At 35.5% G+C, this 21,338-nt stretch overlaps 1 protein-coding gene across 2 annotated transcripts in view; it reads left to right on the top strand.

The window, feature by feature from the left end:
• The first annotated feature begins 7,628 nt into the window (after positions 1–7,628).
• Positions 7,629–21,338, top strand: part of LOC107581893 (transmembrane protein 164-like) — a 24,630-nt gene continuing 10,920 nt past the window's right edge. The window contains exons 1-2 of one of the 2 annotated variants that reach the window (XM_016267569.1): positions 7,629–8,628; positions 16,917–16,966. In XM_016267569.1, the coding sequence (XP_016123055.1) occupies positions 8,191–8,628; positions 16,917–16,966 (488 nt within the window). In that variant the 5' untranslated portion in view covers positions 7,629–8,190. Of the gene's footprint in view, positions 8,629–9,377; positions 9,602–16,916; positions 16,967–21,338 lie in introns of those variants that run through there. The other variant, XM_016267571.1, reaches the window with a different exon arrangement.

Raw genomic sequence — 21,338 nt, 5'->3', positions numbered from 1 at the left:
TGGGGCGCTTCATCTTTGACCCTTTTATGATCAGTGTTTTTTTTTTTTCAGAGAGGCCATATCAGTCACACGATGAGGGAATGAAACACTTGCTGTTATTAATATTATTTATTTTTCAACTGCGATTAAAAAAGACTGTCATAAGATCATCTGGCTTGTCAATTACGATATCTTCCATCAACTATTACTTTAACAAAACAATGTTCTTGTATTCTCAATGAAATGAGTTCTTCATTTGCACGTTTGATTGAACTAAGTTGACTTTTTTATTAAATGTAGGCCTAGCTTGCAAAAGAGAAATGAGTATGCTTCTAAAACATGAAAAGGGTTCCTTGAAATTGTGAGGGTGCAATTTAGAATCAACATTTGAGTCTAGAAATTACAACATTTTATTTAGTTACATGAACTGTGTACTACATCACGGAATATAAAGCATAATAACTTTACAAAAGCAGCCCTGCATGGTCACTTTATTCATGTTGAAATAAAAACAAAAAAGAAAGAAATAGAAATTCATAATATAGTTACGAGTTTTCTTGAAGAACTTTGGAGAGAAGCGTGTGAAATCTTCACTGACCCAGTAATCAGATGTAGCTGTATTTTGATATCAGACAGACTCTACACTGAGTACTGAGTAAGCAAATGACATCAGTGCGATCCTTGATCATATCCAGCACATATTCATGTAGTCCACAAAACATTCTTTAATCATGCAACGAATGTATTAGTAAATAACTCACAGGCCCGCTAATACTAATCCACCTTGACAGCTATTCAAGCCTCACATATTCTTCTGTGGCTGTTCTCTTTCTCTCTCTCTCTTTTTGAAAGAGCTGTTCAGAAAAAGTGAAACTGATGGTGTCTGTTAGGGGGAATACCATGTCCTTATTATGCATGCATATTAGGTTATTTCCCAAAAGCATCCATGCTTAAAAAGTGTCTGTCACAATATTTGTGACATGGAGAGTTTATGCAGAGGAAACATTGCTTATATGATGCTTGTTCAGGAAAACTCTTTTCTTTGTTCATAAACTAGCAGTGGTTCTGAAGCTAACAAAGATCAGGTCGTTTGTGCAGCTGTAATCAATAGCGCTCTCAAAAAGGGAAAACAGCAATTTGATTACTACAGCCCCTAAATTTGTATTTAGTAGTTCATTTTCTGAGGATAGTAGATCAGGTCTTTTAAGTCCATCTAGAAATGACTTACTTCATCTCAGTGAGCCATCCAGTGTTGCGACGTCTTGTTCCTGCAGCGCTGCACATCTCTGAGCTCTGACTGCTTGTAACAAAAACATTTGTTGGCTCCAAAGCCTACCTTTTTACCACCGTACCGATTTCCACTGAACTCCTCACTTGACGTTTCATGCAAACGGTCTATTGCTCCACATCCTTCCTCTGCAGTAGTCTACTCCGAATTCTAAGAATACGGAAAAAGCGACTTCCTTGGTTGCAGAAGAGCTTGACAGCGTGCTGTGTCTGCACATGGCAGAGTTTGGTGCTTGTCTGTTGGTCTTTTGAGAGCGTGGCCAGAGTATATCTGCCCTCTCTAAATTTCCCCTGGGCCTCTCCCTTCACCTGGCTGGGAATTGTGTGTGTGTTAGTCACCTTACAAGGGACAGTCCCTTTTGATAGCAACACTTTCAATAAGCATCGCAGGCAATACCTTGGACAGGGACTCTTGCAAACGTCTAAGATGAATGGACCCAGGGTCCATGCTAAGATACCTCTTGCAAGGTTTATTATATTGCTATTCTAAAAACTCCAAATCCTAATTTATTTATTTATGAGTGAAGAGTATTTGTTTTGTTTTTATATGTATGTATTTATTTATTTGGATGAAGAGACAAACTCATTCAAATGAAAGACATTCCCTTTTTATTTTCATATTCATAATTATTTTTGTTCATTTATTTTTTTATTTAATGTGATACAATTCCTGTCTGCTTTCGGTACACTGTCATATGCAAATAGTTCATTAAAAAGGGAATGTCATAATTATTTTTGTTCATTTATTTTTTTATGTAATATGATACAATTCTTGTCTTCTTTCGGGAAATTATCATAACCAGACTGATTGAAATGAAAGACATTCTATTTTTAAATAAACTATTTTCATATGATAATTTTATTGAAAGAAGACACGAATTGTAGCATTAAATAACAAAAAAATAAATGTACAAAAATAATTATGAATAAACAAACTAACTGAAATGAAAGACATTCTCATTTTAAATACAATAAACTCTTTTCATGTAACTGTTTTATCGAAAGAAGACAAGAATTGTATCATATTAAATAAATAAAAATGAATGTACAAAAATAGTTCTATGCATAATTAAACGAGTTAAATTGAAAGACATTCTCTTTTTAAATACAATAAACTATTTTCATACATGATAATTTTGTCAAAAGCGGACAAGAATTGTATCATATTAAATAAACAAAAAATAAATGTACAGAAGTAGGCTAATTGGGAATAAACAAACAAATCGAAATGAAAGATTCTCTTTTTAAATACAATAACCTATTTTCATATGATCATTTTATCAACAGAAGACAAGAATTGCATATCATTAAATAAATATAAAAATAAATGTACAAAAATAATTATGAATAAACAAACTAATTGAAATGAAAGACATTATCTTTTTAAATACAACAAACTATTTTCATATGATAATGTTATCAAAAGAAGACAAGAATTGTATCACATGAAATAAATACAAATAAATATATAATTCATGGTATGAAATGAATTACTATTTCATAGTTTTTTTTACTTATTTTTTATTTTCTTCTAACTGTTAATTGAGACAACAGAACAAAGAAAGAACCCATACTTAAAACTATTTTGTTATGTAATGCGTTTGATGATGAAAAGCACTTTCGATATTGTCTCGAAAGCCTGAGAAACAATTATATCTGCTGTCAAATGTATATGTCTTGTGTGAGACCATTACATCATCCTGTATCTCATCATTCTGTACTTATTTGACCTTCTGTGGGTTCTGCACTGATGTCATCATTCTGCCAAAAAAAAATGAACCTTAACTGTCCCCAAAAAGGCTTCTATTTGCATAAACATTTTGGTGAATCATAAAGTTCCTTGCTATCTAAAAGAGGGAGGGTGGCATACAGGAAGTCAGAGCAAAGTTTGTGAGTATGCGTACAGGAAATCAACGCAATGTTCATCCCCACCCGTCATCCTAACTTGCAGGCGGGGCCTTTTTTTGTTTATTTGCATATTGTCTTTTATGTTGCCTGAACAGATTTCAAGTCAGGTTTATTTAGATAACGCATTTCACAATACACATAGTTTCAAAGCAGATTTACAGATTGGATTTCTATAGTGTAATACTAATTGTAATACTAAGTGCAATACCGCATCACAAAAAAAATGTATGCAAACAAAAAAATGTAATAAAAAATTTATTCATTTATACAGATGTCAAATTGCACATGCATTCTCTAATTAGGAACTTATTTCTACATTTAAAATTAAGTATTTAATAAATGCATTTTAAAATAAATATATTTTTTATTTTTAAACTAAATTTCACAACCATTAAAAAATATGTTCTATATAGTATGAATGTATGTAATATAATCCAGACATACTACATTCTTCATTATCCTCTATTGTGACCTCACGTGGTAATAAAGTAGAGAGAGTCAATCTAAATCTAAAAAGTAGTCATTAGGAAGTCATCCGGTTATATTTGTGAATTCTGACATACTGCTCTTCTCACATACTGTTGTCCTCCCACTATTCTGGGAAGAAAAAAAGAAGCCTAGAAAAATACTTCTGTATACTGACTTTTGTGAGTAAACAGCTGATCCCTATGAATTGACAGCCTGTCTAATCTTCAGTGTGTTTCAACACTATTTGGAAATGACAGTGTATACAAATATAAGCTGTTTCATAAAAGAAGTCTCAGAAAATTTTGTTTTAGCTTACATTTTATTTGTATGTCATTAGAGAAGAATGACTGACTGTAGTAAAACTGAAAGGCATCAAGTGATTCGGAATCAGATTTAATAATAAAATGTTTATCTGGTCAAATCTGGTCAAGACTCTTAACAGACTTTTTAGATTGAGCATATATGTCTTTTCTTTAGCATATATGCATCAGTGGTAGTCACTGACAGTATAGGCTAAAACCAACAAAATCAAGAAGGCTCAGCAGTGCAGTGGGCAACTTTCTCCCCCCAGACTTTCCCAGCTCAAAAATAGGGGCAGATTTGTGGTTTCAATGAATCTACAAGAAGAAAGAAAGAAAAAAAACCAATAACACAGTATTCTCCCCACCCAAGAGGAGCCAATGCCAGTAAACTCAATGCTGGTCATATTTACTGTTGAAGAAACTGAACTCCCACAGTTTACAATGTACTGCCTTGCTTGTTTGCTGTTTAATTAATGGATTGTTAAAAGTACTGAACTGTTCTCATTAGCCTACATATTACAAAGATTTAGTTTGTTCGTTTGTTTTGAAATTAAACTAAGGATTATGTGGATTGAAATATACATAACTTTAATGAAAGCATAAGAGATGTGATCAGTTTGGGATTTTTGTTGCAAAGAGCTTTGAAAATATAGCTACAGCTTTCATGTTAAAATTGCACCAAATTGAAGTAAATAAATAAATACGTTAAATTCTGGTTTGACATTTATTACAAACACATTAAAGATCTACAATAAATTAGAGAGAGATTTGGGGATAACTAAATGAATATTTAATTACTTCGATACTAATTTGTAGAAATTAGTTGGTAGAAATTACTGCTTAAAGTGAAAAACAAATTGAAAATTTTGGGGGGGGAATTGGTCAAAAACCAACATTTACACACAAACTGACCACCAACCCCAATTTTAAAATGCCTTCTTTATTTTTAGCTCAACTGTCACAGAATTGTGGGAATGCACAATATTGTGGGAAATCACAAGCAGCGAAGAATACATCTATGCTGCCTTCATTAAAAATATATCTTTTTATTCCATTTATGCAAGCAGAAACTGAATCAGTTTGAGTGGATAGGGCAGATTTACAGGGAGTGCAAATTTGAATGTTATCTGCATAACAGTGGTAGTTGAAACAGCGTCAATGGGGTAGTATATAGATACAAATATTAGTGGCCTGAGAACAGATCCTTGAGGAACTCCTTGCTTCAGAGAGACAGTAGGCAACTGAAAAGTATGCACTGAGATGTAGAACTCTCTATCAGAGTGACAGGTGGAAAACCAAGAAAGAGCAATACCTGTGACATCTACAGCCGAGAGGCTGGAGAGAAGTAAATAACGACAAATGGTTTCAAAGATGAACTGAGGTCTAGTAATATTAGAAAACAGAATACAGTTGGTCTAGCAATATAAGAATATCAATCCTTGAAAACCCCATTTTATCAGCAATAAAATTACAATGAAAAAAAAACGTTACTACATTTACCACAAGGGGTCGTTTTGAATCAATGTATTATGAATATATTAGGAATGTACTTGTAAAACGCCCAAACACGTCTAACGTAAAAGGGATGGTCTTCTCTAATAACAGTCAGCGTTTATGCAAATAGACTACTTAAGGAACCAATGTGTGCTGCGTGTTTTAATTCATGATTCAATATGTTAAATACCAAAGCTTGTCATCAATAATGATGATGAATATGAAGTGAATAAGTGTTTAATTAATTATTCATTATGTTAAAAACCAAAGCTTATCATCAATTGTGACGAAGAATGAGAAGTGAATAAGATAAAATCATCTCAGTCTTAAGCAAGGTCCTAGCTGGTTTAAACAGGTTTTTAGCTAGTTTTGAAAGGATGTCACAGTCTGGTCAAATCCTTTCTATAACAAGGCTGGCATGACAAGGCTGGGAGACCATCTTCTAGAACCATCAATCTACAGCAGTCAACATTTGAAGTGGATAAAAACCTTTAATCAAAGTTGTCCTGAAACCTAAAACCAAAATGTGTTCTTGTCTTAGGACAACTTTGATGAACATTTTTGATCAACTTCAAATGTTGACTACTATATTTTAGGCTAGTTTAAGATGTTTTTAGCCAGAATGTCAACACGTACGTGTACAACTTTCTATAACTGTTTGTTTCTCTTTGGGTCTTTTTTCATTATTTTATTTTCATTTATTGTTTTAATTTAAGAGTTGCACATATTTCAGAATGGAATTAAAAATGTCTTTTCAATTCCAGTCTAGTTTCAGTTCTAGTTCCATTCTAGTAAATTTGAATTTGATGTTCATTTTCATTTTAGATGTAAAATATATTATGTTGTGCTTAACCACAGCCATGTGGTGTGTTGTACCACAGCCATATCACCCTGCAGCCCAAGACTGGTTGCCCACTGAAGCTAAAGCGGGGTTGAGCCTGGTCAGTACCTGGATGGGAGACCTCTTGGGAAAACTAGGTTGCTGCTGGAAGAGGTGTTAGTGAGGCCAGCAGGGGGTGCTCACCCTGTGGTCTGTGTGGGTCCTAATGCCCAGTATAGTGATGGGGACACTATACTGTAAAAAGCACCGTCCTTCGGATGAGACGTTAAACCGAGTTCTTGACTCTCTTGTAAAGAGTAGGGGTGTATCCCCAGTGTCATGACCAAATTGCCGCCACAGGTCCTTGTCAATCATGGCCTCCTAATAATCCCCATCCACTTGTTTGGCTCTATGACTCTCTCTCCTCTCCACCTGTAGCTGGTGTGTGGTGAGTGCACTGGCGCCGTTGTCCTGTGGCTGCCATCGCATCATCCAAGTAGATGCTGCACACTGGTGGTGGTTGACCCCCATACGATTGTAAAGCGCTTTGGGTGTACAGCAATACACAATAAAGCATTATATAAATGCATCATTCATTTACAAATGAAAGTAAGTCATCGGGGTTTCTGAAAACACGAGGGTGAGTGAAAGATAACAGGTTTACAGGCAGTGCAAATTTGAATATTATCTGCAAAACAGTGGTAGTTGAAACAGGCTGATGTATAAACTGATCTAGGGGTTGTGTATAGATAAAAACTGTAACGGTCCAAGAACAGATCCTTGAGGAACACCTTGCTTCAGAGAGACAATAGGCAACTGAAAAGTATGCATTGAGATGTAGAACTGTCTATCAGAGAGACAGGTGTAAAACCAAGAAAGAGCAACACCTGTAACACCTACATCTGAGAGGCGGGAGAAAAGTAAACAATGACTAATGGTTTCAAAGGCGAATTGAGGTCTAGTAATATTATAAGATTATTACATAATAAAATAATGTATTATATTATATTATATATTCACATTTCTGGATGAACTATCCCTGCAAGAAGGATAAAAGATATTCAGTGGAGAGAAAACGTGTCTGTTTTTCTTTAGGCTCCTTCAGCTTTCGTTGATATAGGCTCATTTATTAGCCTATTATAAGTACAGTTCTTTTCTAGACTGGGCAGTGGGTTTTTTTCTGGACTAAATACTTTATTTCTTTTTACTACTCTCTTGTCAGGTAGTTTACCTTCCACTTTTTTTATTTGTGCGGTATCATTTACGAAAATGTAACCATCACATGTACAGCTACACCGGCAGTGAGGGAGTTAACAAGTACATACTTGCGCAAAGAAGGTGGGGCCCGGCGCTCTGGTCCTTTTCCGGAAGATGAACGGGCATGCTGCTGATGGTTTTCGCGAGAAACTAAGCGCGCAGGCGTGTTGCGGTGTGGGTGGATTTAGGGGCCCGCGTGAACAGGGCGGCGTTTCTATGGTGAGGAGGTCTTTAATACGGCACATGGACCCGGACACATCTCACCTTCTGCGTCTGTTTTTATCGCATTTTTCCGGATGATACATTGCAACAGCCAGCTACATCTCTCACGTATCGGTCGTAGTCGTGTTTTTTAGTTGTGTTTATACATTTAAGGCCTCTTATCAAGGGTCTCTTTGAAGCTTTTATGTAATGATCCGCTCTGGTAAGGAATATTCTGGACTCTTGTCTTAGCTGAGAACCGGTTTCCAGTCAAGACGTCACGTTTGGAAATGCGTCTTCCTTCTAGGATAGCTATAACGTGACCATCTGTGAATAATACATTGCATCGTATAGTCTCTAGATCTCTCCCACAGGTGTCTTTCACATAAAAGATGCGGATCTGATTAAACAGCTGAGGCTGCCCACCTCCTCGGTCATTTCATCATTCGTTCACCGAAGACCGATTTGACGTTAATGTTTCGCCAGGAGGTCGGTGTCCTGTCTTTTATTCCGTCTTGTTCGTACCTTTTCCAATACGAGCAGAGGAACATGTCTCGGTATAATATCTACAGTCTGCTGGACTGGATGTATGGAGGGGTGGACCCCATGTTTGAGGGCAATGGAGGCCCTGAGTGTGCAGCATTCCTCTCTCCCCGACAGAGAATATTTGAGACTCTGATCATTGTATTCATTTCTATCCTGGAAGTGGTGGTGGCTATCAAAATGTTAAATGTCCCTAAAGAGGTCAGAGATGTGGGGAAAGATGGCAGGAGGAGTAAAGAAGACACCTGGGGCAAGAACCTGTTGCTTGTGGCTCTGTGCATGACTTTTGGAGTTGAGGTTGGGTTTAAGTTTGCCACAAAGACTGTCATCTACCTCCTCAATCCATGTCATTTGGTCACAATGGTGCAAGTAAGTATATTTCTGATAAAGTCCTAAAAAAAAATATATTGTGCAGATGTGATTCTGACAACTGATTACTGAAAGGCGGTGTACTTTCAAAATCCCTTGAACAAAGCATTCAGATCACTTCATTGAGCAGCATCTGTATTTAGTGAGTAGTAAGTTGCTTTGGGTGAACTAGCTTTTGAAGCAATACATTGTTTCATTTCCAAGCATTTAATGTCAGTGCATGCCCTGCTAATTTAAGAAACAGCACATTGCACAACACATACCTAGGTGCAGTTCTGAACTTGTTATCATTTGTGGTTCCTCTCTACAGTTAGCTGGCTCTCAAACATAGGAAGGAAATGAGAGCTGTCACCACATTTAAAAAATGGATCAGTTCTGAAAAGGAGGAAGTACTGAAATGTGTTTGGCCCCTTTTTGCAGCGGTTTAAACTGATGTGCAGTTTAGATGTACCAGGTGAATTATAAGTAATCCGTTTCACATTCAGTCATATAGTGTTTTTTTTTTTATTGACATGAAAGCTTATTCAATTGAATCTTCCAAAACATGTCTAGGTCATATTACATCCCAAAATTAAAATAAAGAAATATACTGGTCCTTAAAGGTATGCTTCACCCAAAAATAATTAAAGAGGTTGGTTGGGTATTTGACAAATAACATGAACATTAACTTTTATTTCACCATAAAGATTTTAGATTGAAAAAAATCAAAGTAAAGTGTATTATTTCAGTAAGAAGGAACGACATTGTATTCATTTCTATCCTGGAAGTGGTGGTGGCTATCAAAATGTTAAATGTCCCTAAAGAGGTCAGAGATGTGGGGAAAGATGGCAGGAGGAGTAAAGAAGACACCTGGGGCAAGAACCTGTTGCTTGTGGCTCTGTGCATGACTTTTGGAGTTGAGGTTGGGTTTAAGTTTGCCACAAAGACTGTCATCTACCTCCTCAATCCATGTCATTTGGTCACAATGGTGCAAGTAAGTATATTTCTGATAAAATCCTAAAAAAAAAATATTGTGCAGATGTGATTCTGACAACTGATTACTGAAAGGCGGTGTACTTTCAAAATCCCTTGAACAAAGCATTCAGATCACTTCATTGAGCAGCATCTGTATTTAGTGAGTAGTAAGTTGCTTTGGGTGAACTAGCTTTTGAAGCAATACATTGTTTCATTTCCAAGCATTTAATGTCAGTGCATGCCCTGCTAATTTAAGAAACAGCACATTGCACAACACATACCTAGGTGCAGTTCTGAACTTGTTATCATTTGTGGTTCCTCTCTACAGTTAGCTGGCTCTCAAACATAGGAAGGAAATGAGAGCTGTCACCACATTTAAAAAATGGATCAGTTCTGAAAAGGAGGAAGTACTGAAATGTGTTGGGCCCCTTTTTGCAGCGGTTTAAACTGATGTGCAGTTTAGATGTACCAGGTGAATTATAAGTAATCCGTTTCACATTCAGTCATATAGTGTTTTTTTTTTTTTATTGACATGAAAGCTTATTCAATTGAATCTTCCAAAACATGTCTAGGTCATATTACATCCCAAAATTAAAATAAAGAAATATACTGGTCCTTAAAGGTATGCTTCACCCAAAAATAATTAAAGAGGTTGGTTGGGTATTTGACAAATAACATGAACATTAACTTTTATTTCACCATAAAGATTTTAGATTGAAAAAAATCAAAGTAAAGTGTATTATTTCAGTAAGAAGGAACGAGAGGCAGTGTTGTATGATGAATGTAGTCACAGTTAAAGCCACAGTGTGCAGCCGAGTGACAATGTTCACTAATATAGTTAGGTCTTTAGTGCCTTACTGATTTTTGAAAGTGGTTAGGTAAAATGTTGAAGACACAAATTTTCATTAAAGCTTACTTCAAGCAAATGCATTAAAGGGACAGTTCACCCAAAAATGAAAGTTCTATAATTTACTCACCCTCAAGTTGATCCAAACCCATATGAGTTTCTGTCTTCTGTTGAACACAAAAGAAGATATTTTGAAGAATGTTGGTAACTAAATTGTTGGTTATATGGATACTATGGAAGCCAATGCCTACAGTTTGGTAACCAATATTCTGCTAAATATCTGTGACTGCATTCATTATATAACATGCTTGTTACACTCTTAAAAATACAGGGGCTTCAAAAGGTTCTTCAAGCGATGCCATAGAAGAACCATTTTTGGTTCCACAAAGAACCATTCAGTCAAAGGTTCTTTAAAGAACCATCTCTTTCTTACCTTTTTGTAATCTGAAGAACCTTATTTCCCCACAAAAAACCTTTTGTGAAACAGAAAGGTTCTTCAGATGTTAAAGGTTCTTTATGGAACCATTTAGACAAAAAGGTTCTTCTATGGCATCGTGAAGCACCTTTATTTTTAAGAGTGTTGGTTCACTTGATTTACATTCACATTCGCATAATTTCCAACATATTTGTGAAGACTAAAATATGAATATCTTTTCCATTAGCTGTAGAGTCTTTGTACTTTGTGTTTGGATGTCTCATCACAGCAGTATCAAGACTTTTCATAAGAATTAAAAGTAATATCACCGTTCAAATCTCAGTATGTTCCTGGGATTAACTTAATTACAGGGAGTACTTCAAGTAAGTATTTTGCTTCTGAGGGTTTCCACTGACAAAAACAAGTTTAGGAACCGTTGACCTAGATGAATAAATGCTGTTTAAACACAGTTACAGAAAACCTAGTTACGGAATTGTTAGTTACTGTTAAATGCACCAATAAAGCTATACAGTAATACTATTAATAAACTAGTTATAAACAACATTTACCTATATATATTTTTATCTGTACTTTTTATATGGCGACATTTGTGAATAGTTGTGGTATTTTGCAACCAAATTATTACTGAAACATTTTCTATACTAAAATGTTACTTGAACATTTTAACATGAATAATGACATTTATGCAAACAATTTTGCGCAATGGCAAAATTAATTTGAAATTTTTAAATAAAAAATATTTTAAAACAAAAAAATGCATTTTTAAATAAAGTATTTATTTTTATGAATGAAAAATAATTTTGTTAAAATACTTTTAATCATTAATAAAACACTGTAATAAAAATACTACATAATATTATTATATATAATAATAAATATCTGAAAATTGCTTCATGCAAACCTTTGGAACATCTCACTCTCTTAATGTTATCATACTTGTTGCACGTTCATGACCATTAATAAGCCAGCGGTTTGTTAAATGATCTTCATGTTTCAACCTATTGTCATTTTAGAGCTGCTTGACAGCAGAATTTTGATTTGTCACATATTTGATAAAGTTTGCATCATTGCTTCCGTTTACTGTAAACACTGCTTTGAAACAATCTCTATTGTATAAAGCACTATACAAATAAAGGTGAAGAGAAGCACAGATATCGAATCTAGCAGGCTTTAGGAAAGTCAATGGTCAAATAAGAAGCAGCATGAAATCGTCAGTGTTGCTTAATTTTATATCACCTTCTAAATCCGGTGTAAATATTTGATACATTGCCCAACTCGGGCATAAGCATTTTTTATTGTACCATGACAGGTTTCTGAGAATGTTCCTGTTCTCAAGGTGAGCCTTTCCCATAATAAGCAACTAGATAAATCCTTGCTTCATTTGCAGAGTCCAGCCCGAGATTGCCCGTCTTTTATGGCATGCTAAGATGACACTACCGGGGTTCAAATATGCAAACTCAGCATGTGTTCTCAAGCGCGGTATGCCGTAGTAACTCTATGGCTCCACTTATGTCAATAAACTTATTTGTGCAAGTCTTACAGTATTTGAACAAGGTCACAGGCTTATCATTTGGTAAATATTAAAGCCGGAATAGTTGGGAATTGTAAACAGCTTTAATGGAACTCTCACACAATTTGAGTGCAAAACCAATAATAATAGTTATACACAGGGAGATATGTGGAAAGTAACACGTAACATAGTACTTTGGTTAATCTACAGAACACAAATTAAGATATTCTGTCCATCCATTGAAAGTACAGGGATTCAAAAAGTTTATAAAGGCATTGTAAAATGAATCCATGTCAATCAAGGGGTTTAATACAAGCGATGTTATCACTTTATATGATATACAGATTTGATTTAGGCTTTGTGAGTGCATCCCATAGCATCCTCTACTGGAATAAACTTCACTGGTTCTCGTGCCTGCATGATACACAAAACTAGTGAGGTTGTGCACAAGCTTCCATGTTTACCATATCTGATTCGCTCTATGTATGTGTGTTTATATGTCAATTAAAAGCTCAAATAAATCTGTTCATCATATAAAGCAGACTTTGCATGGGCAAACACCACTCACATATTCTTCAGAAAATGTCCAAATCTAGTTCAGACTGTCACTGAATTAAATAAGCACTTAAATTCATGGCATTCCTGTTCATTCATGGAATTCATCACTCAGTGGAAAACCATTTTGTGTTTGTATTTAAATGGCTGTAACAGTATTATCTTAATTGCTCGCTCTGTGTTGAAGTGAGCATATTACATGAGAGTGAATGTGTTCTCATCCTCATACGCAATGTCAGATTCTTCTCTAGTTTGACTCACCAGGGATAAGGATATCTGCTGACAGGATTCAACTTCCTTCCTCCTCGTGTCCTGCTCCCAGACTGCTTTTTCTATCTGAAGATGGAAATCCTGGCTACCCTCACAACAGATACTAAATTGTCAATTTGTGATCTCATTAACCCTAGATTAGATATGGCTTGTGGCCGTTCTTAGTTGCCTTTATCACTACTGAGAGAACATTCTCACTAGTGATCAAAACAACAGCACAATACAAAATAATTTTATTGTAAACAAATATCTCTGTAATTTTAAGTTGTGTGCAATATTTATATGAAACAAAAAGATTATTAAAACTAGGGATGCACAATATTGGATTTTTGCCGATATGCCGATATTTTTCAACTCATTTTGGCCGATAGCCGATGCCGATATATTTTCTTTTGTTTGGAATCAACACCAAGTCTCTCCTGTGCAGACATAAGCAAATTATTTTTAATTTTGGTGAGTTTTTAACAAGAACTTGGAATTAAATAAACAATAACGAAGTTATTTTATAATGACAATACAATGAAGATTTGAAAATAAATAAACTAAATTCAATCGCTGCATTTAAAAAAAAAAACGTTTTGTAACTTTAACATTTTATTTTAAGATTTTACATTTGTAAATAGTCTAAAGCAAAAGAGTTGTAAAAATTGTGAAAATCTTTTAGAGCTCATAATTTGTTTAAAAGCACTTAAATTCATGGCATTCCTGTTCATTCATGGAATTCATCACTCAGTGGAAAACCATTTTGTGTTTGTATTTAAATGGCTGTAACAGTATTATCTTAATTGCTCGCTCTGTGTTGAAGTGAGCATATTACATGAGAGTGAATGTGTTCTCATCCTCATACGCAATGTCAGATTCTTCTCTAGTTTGACTCACCAGGGATAAGGATATCTGCTGACAGGATTCAACTTCCTTCCTCCTCGTGTCCTGCTCCCAGACTGCTTTTTCTATCTGAAGATGGAAATCCTGGCTACCCTCACAACAGATACTAAATTGTCAATTTGTGATCTCATTAACCCTAGATTAGATATGGCTTGTGGCCGTTCTTAGTTGCCTTTATCACTACTGAGAGAACATTCTCACTAGTGATCAAAACAACAGCACAATACAAAATAATTTTATTGTAAACAAATATCTCTGTAATTTTAAGTTGTGTGCAATATTTATATGAAATAAAAAGATTATTAAAACTAGGGATGCACAATATTGGATTTTTGCCGATATCCGATATGCCGATATTTTTCAACTCATTTTGGCCGATAGCCGACGCCGATATATTTTCTTTTGTTTGGAATCAACACCAAGTCTCTCCTGTGCAGACATAAGCAAATTATTTTTAATTTTGGTGAGTTTTTAACAAGAACTTGGAATTAAATAAACAATAATGAAGTTATTTTATAATGACAATACAATGAAGATTTGAAAATAAATAAACTAAATTCGATCGCTGCATTTTTTTCCCCAGAAAGATGCAGTTGTAACCTTAACATTTTATTTTAAGATTTAACATTTGTAAATGGTCTAAAGCAAAAGAGTTCATAATTTGTTTAAAAAATATACCATATTACACAATAATAAATCAAGTATATGTACAGCCGATATATTTCCTTTTGTTTGGAATCAACACCAAGTCTCTCCTGTGCAGACATAAGCAAATTATTTTTAATTTTGGTGAGTTTTTAACAAGAACTTGGAATTAAATAAACAATAACGAAGTTATTTTATAATGACAATACAATGAAGATTTGAAAATAAATAAACTAAATTCAATCGCTGCATTTAAAAAAAAAAACGTTTTGTAACTTTAACATTTTATTTTAAGATTTTACATTTGTAAATAGTCTAAAGCAAAAGAGTTGTAAAAATTGTGAAAATCTTTTAGAGCTCATAATTTGTTTAAAAAATATAGCATTATACATAAATCAGTATATATAAAATTATTTAATTTAAAGGTGCAGTAGGAGGTCTTGGAAAATGCTAACTTTAGCCTGATAGCACTGAAAGCGAACGTCCCACCCTCCCTGCAATTGCCGTCCAAAGCCACGCCCCTGAACGCATATACGCTCACAGATCAGAATACCAGGGACAACATTACAATAGGCTACATCAGCCGTTCTCAATTCCAGCCCATGTTCCAAAGTGAAGTAAACTTCAATGGATTTCCCCTGCTCAGGGAGGAGGGAACAATAAACACTATGTAGGGATCATATCGATCGGAACACAGTTCATGCACGTAGCTCACTTCTAACGAGCTGGTTATCTGAATCGGGTGTGCTAACTAAGCGAGACATGCAAAATATGCAGAGCGGGGGGCGCGAGGACTGGAATTGGGAACCGCAGGGCTACATCATGTGTCATTCACCGGTGAGAAAACTTTAAAAGTACTACTATACCAGGAAGGATGTTTGTCTGCCATTCTTGCTCTGTCTGCACGGCATGAACGTGCTGATGACGTATCCTGTCTGCGCGAACCGGGTGCGCAGAGGTATGCTAATACATACGTTGACAGGCAGGTAGGAAATCTAATTAAAACGCTCGGACCGAACGTTTTGATTGGACGAACATTTCTTGGTCCTTCACTTTCCACAGAATATATAAATACAGATAAATACATTTAGACCTCTTAACTTAATGATTGCTGTTGGGATGTGAAGAGACTTTCAACCAGCATAACAAAAAATGTTTCTGAAGGCAATCACCTATTGCACCTTTAAGTGTCGTGTTTTTTTGTTGTTTTTTCAAGTAAGCTATAGCTTCTGACCTTTAAATCAAAACATAGGCTATTCATGATTTTATGGCATCAATTACTGCTTTATTTAATCAGAAACACAGTCTAAATATTATTTGTGTATTTTGCTTTCATTTTATTAGAAGTAGGCCAACAGCGCCCCCTACGGAATTAAAACTCCTTACCGTTACTTACACTGTTGACTCAATCGCACACCGAACGCATCATTCTGTACGTGCATTCTCAGTTTAAATGCAGCTAATCTAATCACCATTCAGGCAAAACTTTGCTTCAAGAATGAGCCACACTGCTGACGCGATCTAATCACTAGCACACCCTGAGCACATGTGAGTTAATGTATTCCTCTTATCGGGGCATAATTTTTCATATCGGGCCGATACCGATATTTATATTTAAAGCCATTGTCAGCTGATTCTGATATTGGTCCGATAACATTGTGCATCCCTAATTAAAACAGCTCAATTACAAATGCTCAGTTTGATGATTTAGTTGATTTATAATGAGTTTGTTGATTTGGGAGTAGTTCTTAATGCAACACTGAACTAGTCTGAAATGGTGTCATGTTATCTCCAGGTCTCCATTTTTCAGTAGCTGTATGTCTGTTTGATTGACACTCAGCCACTGAAGATAAGATACGCACGGCTTGGCACTTGTTCAAAAGACTGCATTTATATACCGCCAATACCTAAGGTACACAGTACATGACAATGAACAGAGCCCTCATTTACAGCAGTTATAATGGCTTGAATGAGCAGCCTTCTCTTTGCAGCAATGGTTGTTCTGTTCTATTTTAAGAGTTGTATTTCAGCATTTATTTGGAATTGCTGTCCTCTTGTTGACTTTCAGTTATCCTTTACTCACTCTCATGTCTAGTAGTTTGCATAACTAGTTTCACTGGTTATGTAATATCTGCTTTGTCTAAAAAAGTAATTGTTATTGAGCTTTATCACTTTATCTTTTGCAGATCTTCCTGCTTGCATGTCCCCCTTGTAAAACGGCCATGGTTATCTTTAGGTAAGTATTCAGTAACGGGTTGCACTGCAGCGAGCTGTTAGATTTCTTGTTACCTTCACTCTTGGTCTTCATGTGCAATTTAAGTCTAGTGACAGTAACTACTATAGTGTTTGGCCTCTTCAGCATATGAGGAATGCAAACCTATGCATATCACCAGACTCTTCCTAAAATAGCCTTTCAACACCTTTTTCTGTGAATGCTTAGGGTACTCATGAGCAGTGTTCGGGGTAACACATTACAAGTTACTCGCGTTACGTAATCAGATTACATTTTCCAAGTAACTAGTAAAGTAACGCATTACTTTTTGATTTACAAGAAAATATCTAAGTTACTTTTTTCCCCCATTTCTGTCTCCATGTTGAGAGAATTTGGGAGTGAGTGCAGAGGCGTTGGGTTCGCTGTGTAAATATAAGGGTTACTGCAAGTCTAGACTAAATGTGAACATGCATTTAGTCATCTCACCTGCACAAAAACACATTCAGTATTTTTCAAAATGGAAATAAAAGAGTGAAATGCAAACTCAGAATTTGATGCAAACCTGCAATAATTAAATGTTAACACAAAAATGAGGCCTGAGGCTTATTCATTTCACTTTTGGTGTGAAAGGGCCTTTTACATTTGCCAAAAACTGAACGCCTTTATATTAAAAACAAGCAAACAATTAATATTAATATTTAGTTCCAAGTCACATGTCACTTAAGGTGAGAGTGTCAGATAATTCCTTCCTATTTTACGGGACACCAGACAGACATTTCACCTTGACCAGTAACGAACAATCATGGACGATTGTTGAATAAACTACTACATAAATTAGAGGTAGTTGTTAGCTGACCAATCTGAAGGATTTGTGACATAGCATTAACTCATAGAGCCTATCACTCTATAATCAACACGAGGAAGACACAAGTGTAATAAAAGGGATTTCATTAACAAAATGATAGACGAGAGTAACCAACAACTACTAGATGGATATCATGAATGGATAAAGTGCAGAAGATTAAAAATGCAAGTGACTGAGTTGGCTGTTATTATAGCAGTTACATATTTTCTTATTGATAAGATAAACTGTAGTTTCTCTGGAAGTAATCAACCTTATTCTGGATTCATGTTTCATCTGAAAGCAAAAGGCATCTGTTTGTTGTCCACAAATGCCTGATCACATCAGAATGAAACATAATGAAACAATTCTTGAGCTACAGGAATCAGGTTTTGTTGATATGACTAACTGGGCGCTAGATCTACAATAAGTGTAAGATCTAAATGTTGCTTGTCATTGTAATTTTAGCACATGCATTAGGACATCTAATTAAAACAATCAGTTTTGTATAAAGCGATATATCAATTAACATGACTTGATAATTAACATGATACCACACGTGAAGAATTGCTATGATGTATGCTCTCTAATATGAAATCATAAACATAAGCCCTTTTGTAGTTTTAACAGAGTGTTGCTAATGTCCCTGTTTTGACTTAAGTGACAGGGTGAGGCTAAATTCCTCACAGAAGCTGTTAATGTCCTGAATGAGAGACGTGCTGAATTGGTAATGTCACCAGATGGCAATAAATGATAAACAACCCCAGAGATGACCTGCATTTTAGATTCATCACATTATAAATTGATTTCTTTCAAAATGAGTCACATGAGCTTTGATTCCTTGCTTCTACATTTTAACGTGAAAAACTAGTGGCCATGACCTCAGATGCCTGTTTCCAATAAGTGCTGATGAGGCACAGTAATGGCCTGTTTTAGACCAGCACATTAGATCTGGCTTGAATTCAACATGAGCAATGCCGTTCATGTTCCTAATGTGTTTCAGAAAAGTCCAACTGATTATGTAAAAAAATAGTGGCAACATAGCTGAAAATAATATTTTAAGTAATATTGCTTCACTACTTTTCTCTAAAGAACAGATGTGGTGCCCTCGTACTGGCTTTTGTATGAAACTGAGAAGCTAAGGCCAGGAGACTCAACATACTGTTTCACATTGCAATCATCAAGTCTAACTAAATGCTGGGACACAAGTTAACGGTCAGTCATCGTGCGAGCATCTATCGAGCTAGTTTTTTGGTGTGCTCCCTCTTGGTAGGCTCTCATTGACGGCAGTTGGCCGATTCGCCATGTTTTATAACAACATGAGCCGCTTAAAATTAAGGAAGTTATCAACGTAACTGATATTCAAAATGGTAAGCACTGCTTTGTTTATGTTTTGTATATCTGCACATGTCTTGTATGGTTTTTCCTTTTGAATGTCCGCCACAATAAAAGCTCAATGGTTTAATGTTTGTATGCAGAGAAATGAAGACAGTCATAAATGTTACCGTTGCTCTGTAAAATTATAATAATAACAAAATAGCTGCAAGCTGTAATCATTAGGGTCCAAGCACCAGTGGTCCATGTGAATGATTTGCTTTCCAACTGAAATGTGTCTAATGATGTGGTTTTTACAGCAAAGTCCATCTTGTATCTTCACTGATAAATTAGGGTTTAATGTAACCGCTTACAACAACACACTGGTGTCAAACGAGACAACTGACTTGAAGCCAGAACTCTTCTGTAAAACAGTTTCATGACAAGATATGTGATCATAAGATATTTGGTGCATGCGTGGACTCATATTAGACATTTAAATTTAGATATCATGTCATAAGAAATCACATCATAAGATGTCATCAGACAATTTCAAATTAATATGAAGCTTTGTGCAGCTCAACCTTTACATGGTGAATTTGTCTGAATTATTTTGCTTAAACTCGAATGTGCAGTTTTTTGTAGAACTGGGTGACTTCAGCTAGTGACGTGTCATAGTGTCACATTGTTTCATTCATTTTCACATTGCATTTTAATCGTGACAGCCATAATTTATTTAGTGTAATTGTGCAGGGACAATTTTTGCCCATTTGTCTTGAATTTGTGCGACATATTTGTTAATTTTGGTGGCATTTTTGCCACAAGCCACCATTAATTTCTGACCCTGCTCTGCAATCATTGGCTATCATGACCAAACAGTCAAGTCAAGTCACCTTTAAGCACTTTATACAAAACAGCTTGTGTCAAAGCAGCTTTACGGTGATGAACAGCAAAATAGTGTCGATAATGCAAGAGGACAATAGTAAACCGAATCAGTCCACCTTCCAAATAATATCTGCTATTCATTTTAATTGATTGACTTTTTCATTTGTTCATTTGATGTATTTTTCAGCTGTGCCGATTCAGAAGTTTGATTGCAGAATGTTTGCTTAAGAAGTTTACTATGTCGTTTGTTATTGATGTGTATATTCTTTTTAAAATGTACGAGTTAAATAAAAGAGGGTATTAAACTCTTGGACTAAAAATGAGCCCCACTCCGGCCCTGTTTGTTATCATATTATGTTAATTCATTATTGTAATGATAAACACACTTTGTTCGTAGTGCATATAGTTTTACCATTTACAGCACTTCAAGTTATGGCTGTGACTGAAGTCTTTCACATTAATAATTTCACATTTATCTGTCTATATGGTCACACTTTATTTTAAGCTCCAATTCTCACTATTAACAAACCATTAACTACGACTTTTGCCTCAATAAACTACTAATTTACTACTGAATAATAGTAAAGTAGTTGTTAAAGGGGTCATATGGCGATTTCAATTGTTCCTTTCTCTTTGGAGTGTTACAAGCTCTTGGTGCATAAAGAAGATCTGTAAAGTTGCGCAAACAGGTATATGGCGGGCAAAACACAAGAATAGTCCTAGGGCTAGCGTAGGTCAACGATTGGCAGACAGAATCACAGGGGCGAGACTAGAGGGATAAATCCAGGAAAACAGGCAAAGATCAGAAACCGAGAAAACAGGCAAGGCAAGGCAAAACAAGGAAACACGGGCAGGACAACAGAAACTAGTAATAATAACAGGCTAAGCAATACTCGGCCGAGAATGGTTGTTTAAGTGAGTGTTATATAGTGAGTGAGTGATATGAAACAGCTGTGTGCAATCAGTGCTGTGTGCAATCAGTGCAACGAATGATGGGATATGTAGTCCAGGGTGCTATGCAACAGTGTGTAGTGCAGGAGTCAATGAAAATGGAAAGGGTGACCTCTGATGGCTAGCAGACAGAAGTTCATGGACCGGATACGTAACAGTATGTGGAAAATAATGTTTTTTTTTTTACCTTAAACCGCATAAACACATTTCATTACACAAAAAAATAATGTTCTTTTTAGCAACATCATATGACCCCTTTACGTTTAGGTATTGGGTAGGATTAGGTATGTAGAATATGGTCTTGCAGAATATGTGCTTTATAAGTACTAATAAACAGCCAATGTGTTATTAATAGGCATGCTAATAAGCAACTAGTTAATAGTGAGAATTGGTCCCTATACTAAA

This window comes from Sinocyclocheilus grahami, unplaced genomic scaffold (assembly GCF_001515645.1).
Source record: "Sinocyclocheilus grahami isolate Dianchi unplaced genomic scaffold, SAMN03320097.WGS_v1.1 scaffold39.1, whole genome shotgun sequence".
Lineage (NCBI taxonomy): Eukaryota > Metazoa > Chordata > Actinopteri > Cypriniformes > Cyprinidae > Sinocyclocheilus > Sinocyclocheilus grahami.
Note: the sequence above shows the minus strand (reverse complement) of the source record. Positions and strands in the feature narration are given on the sequence as shown.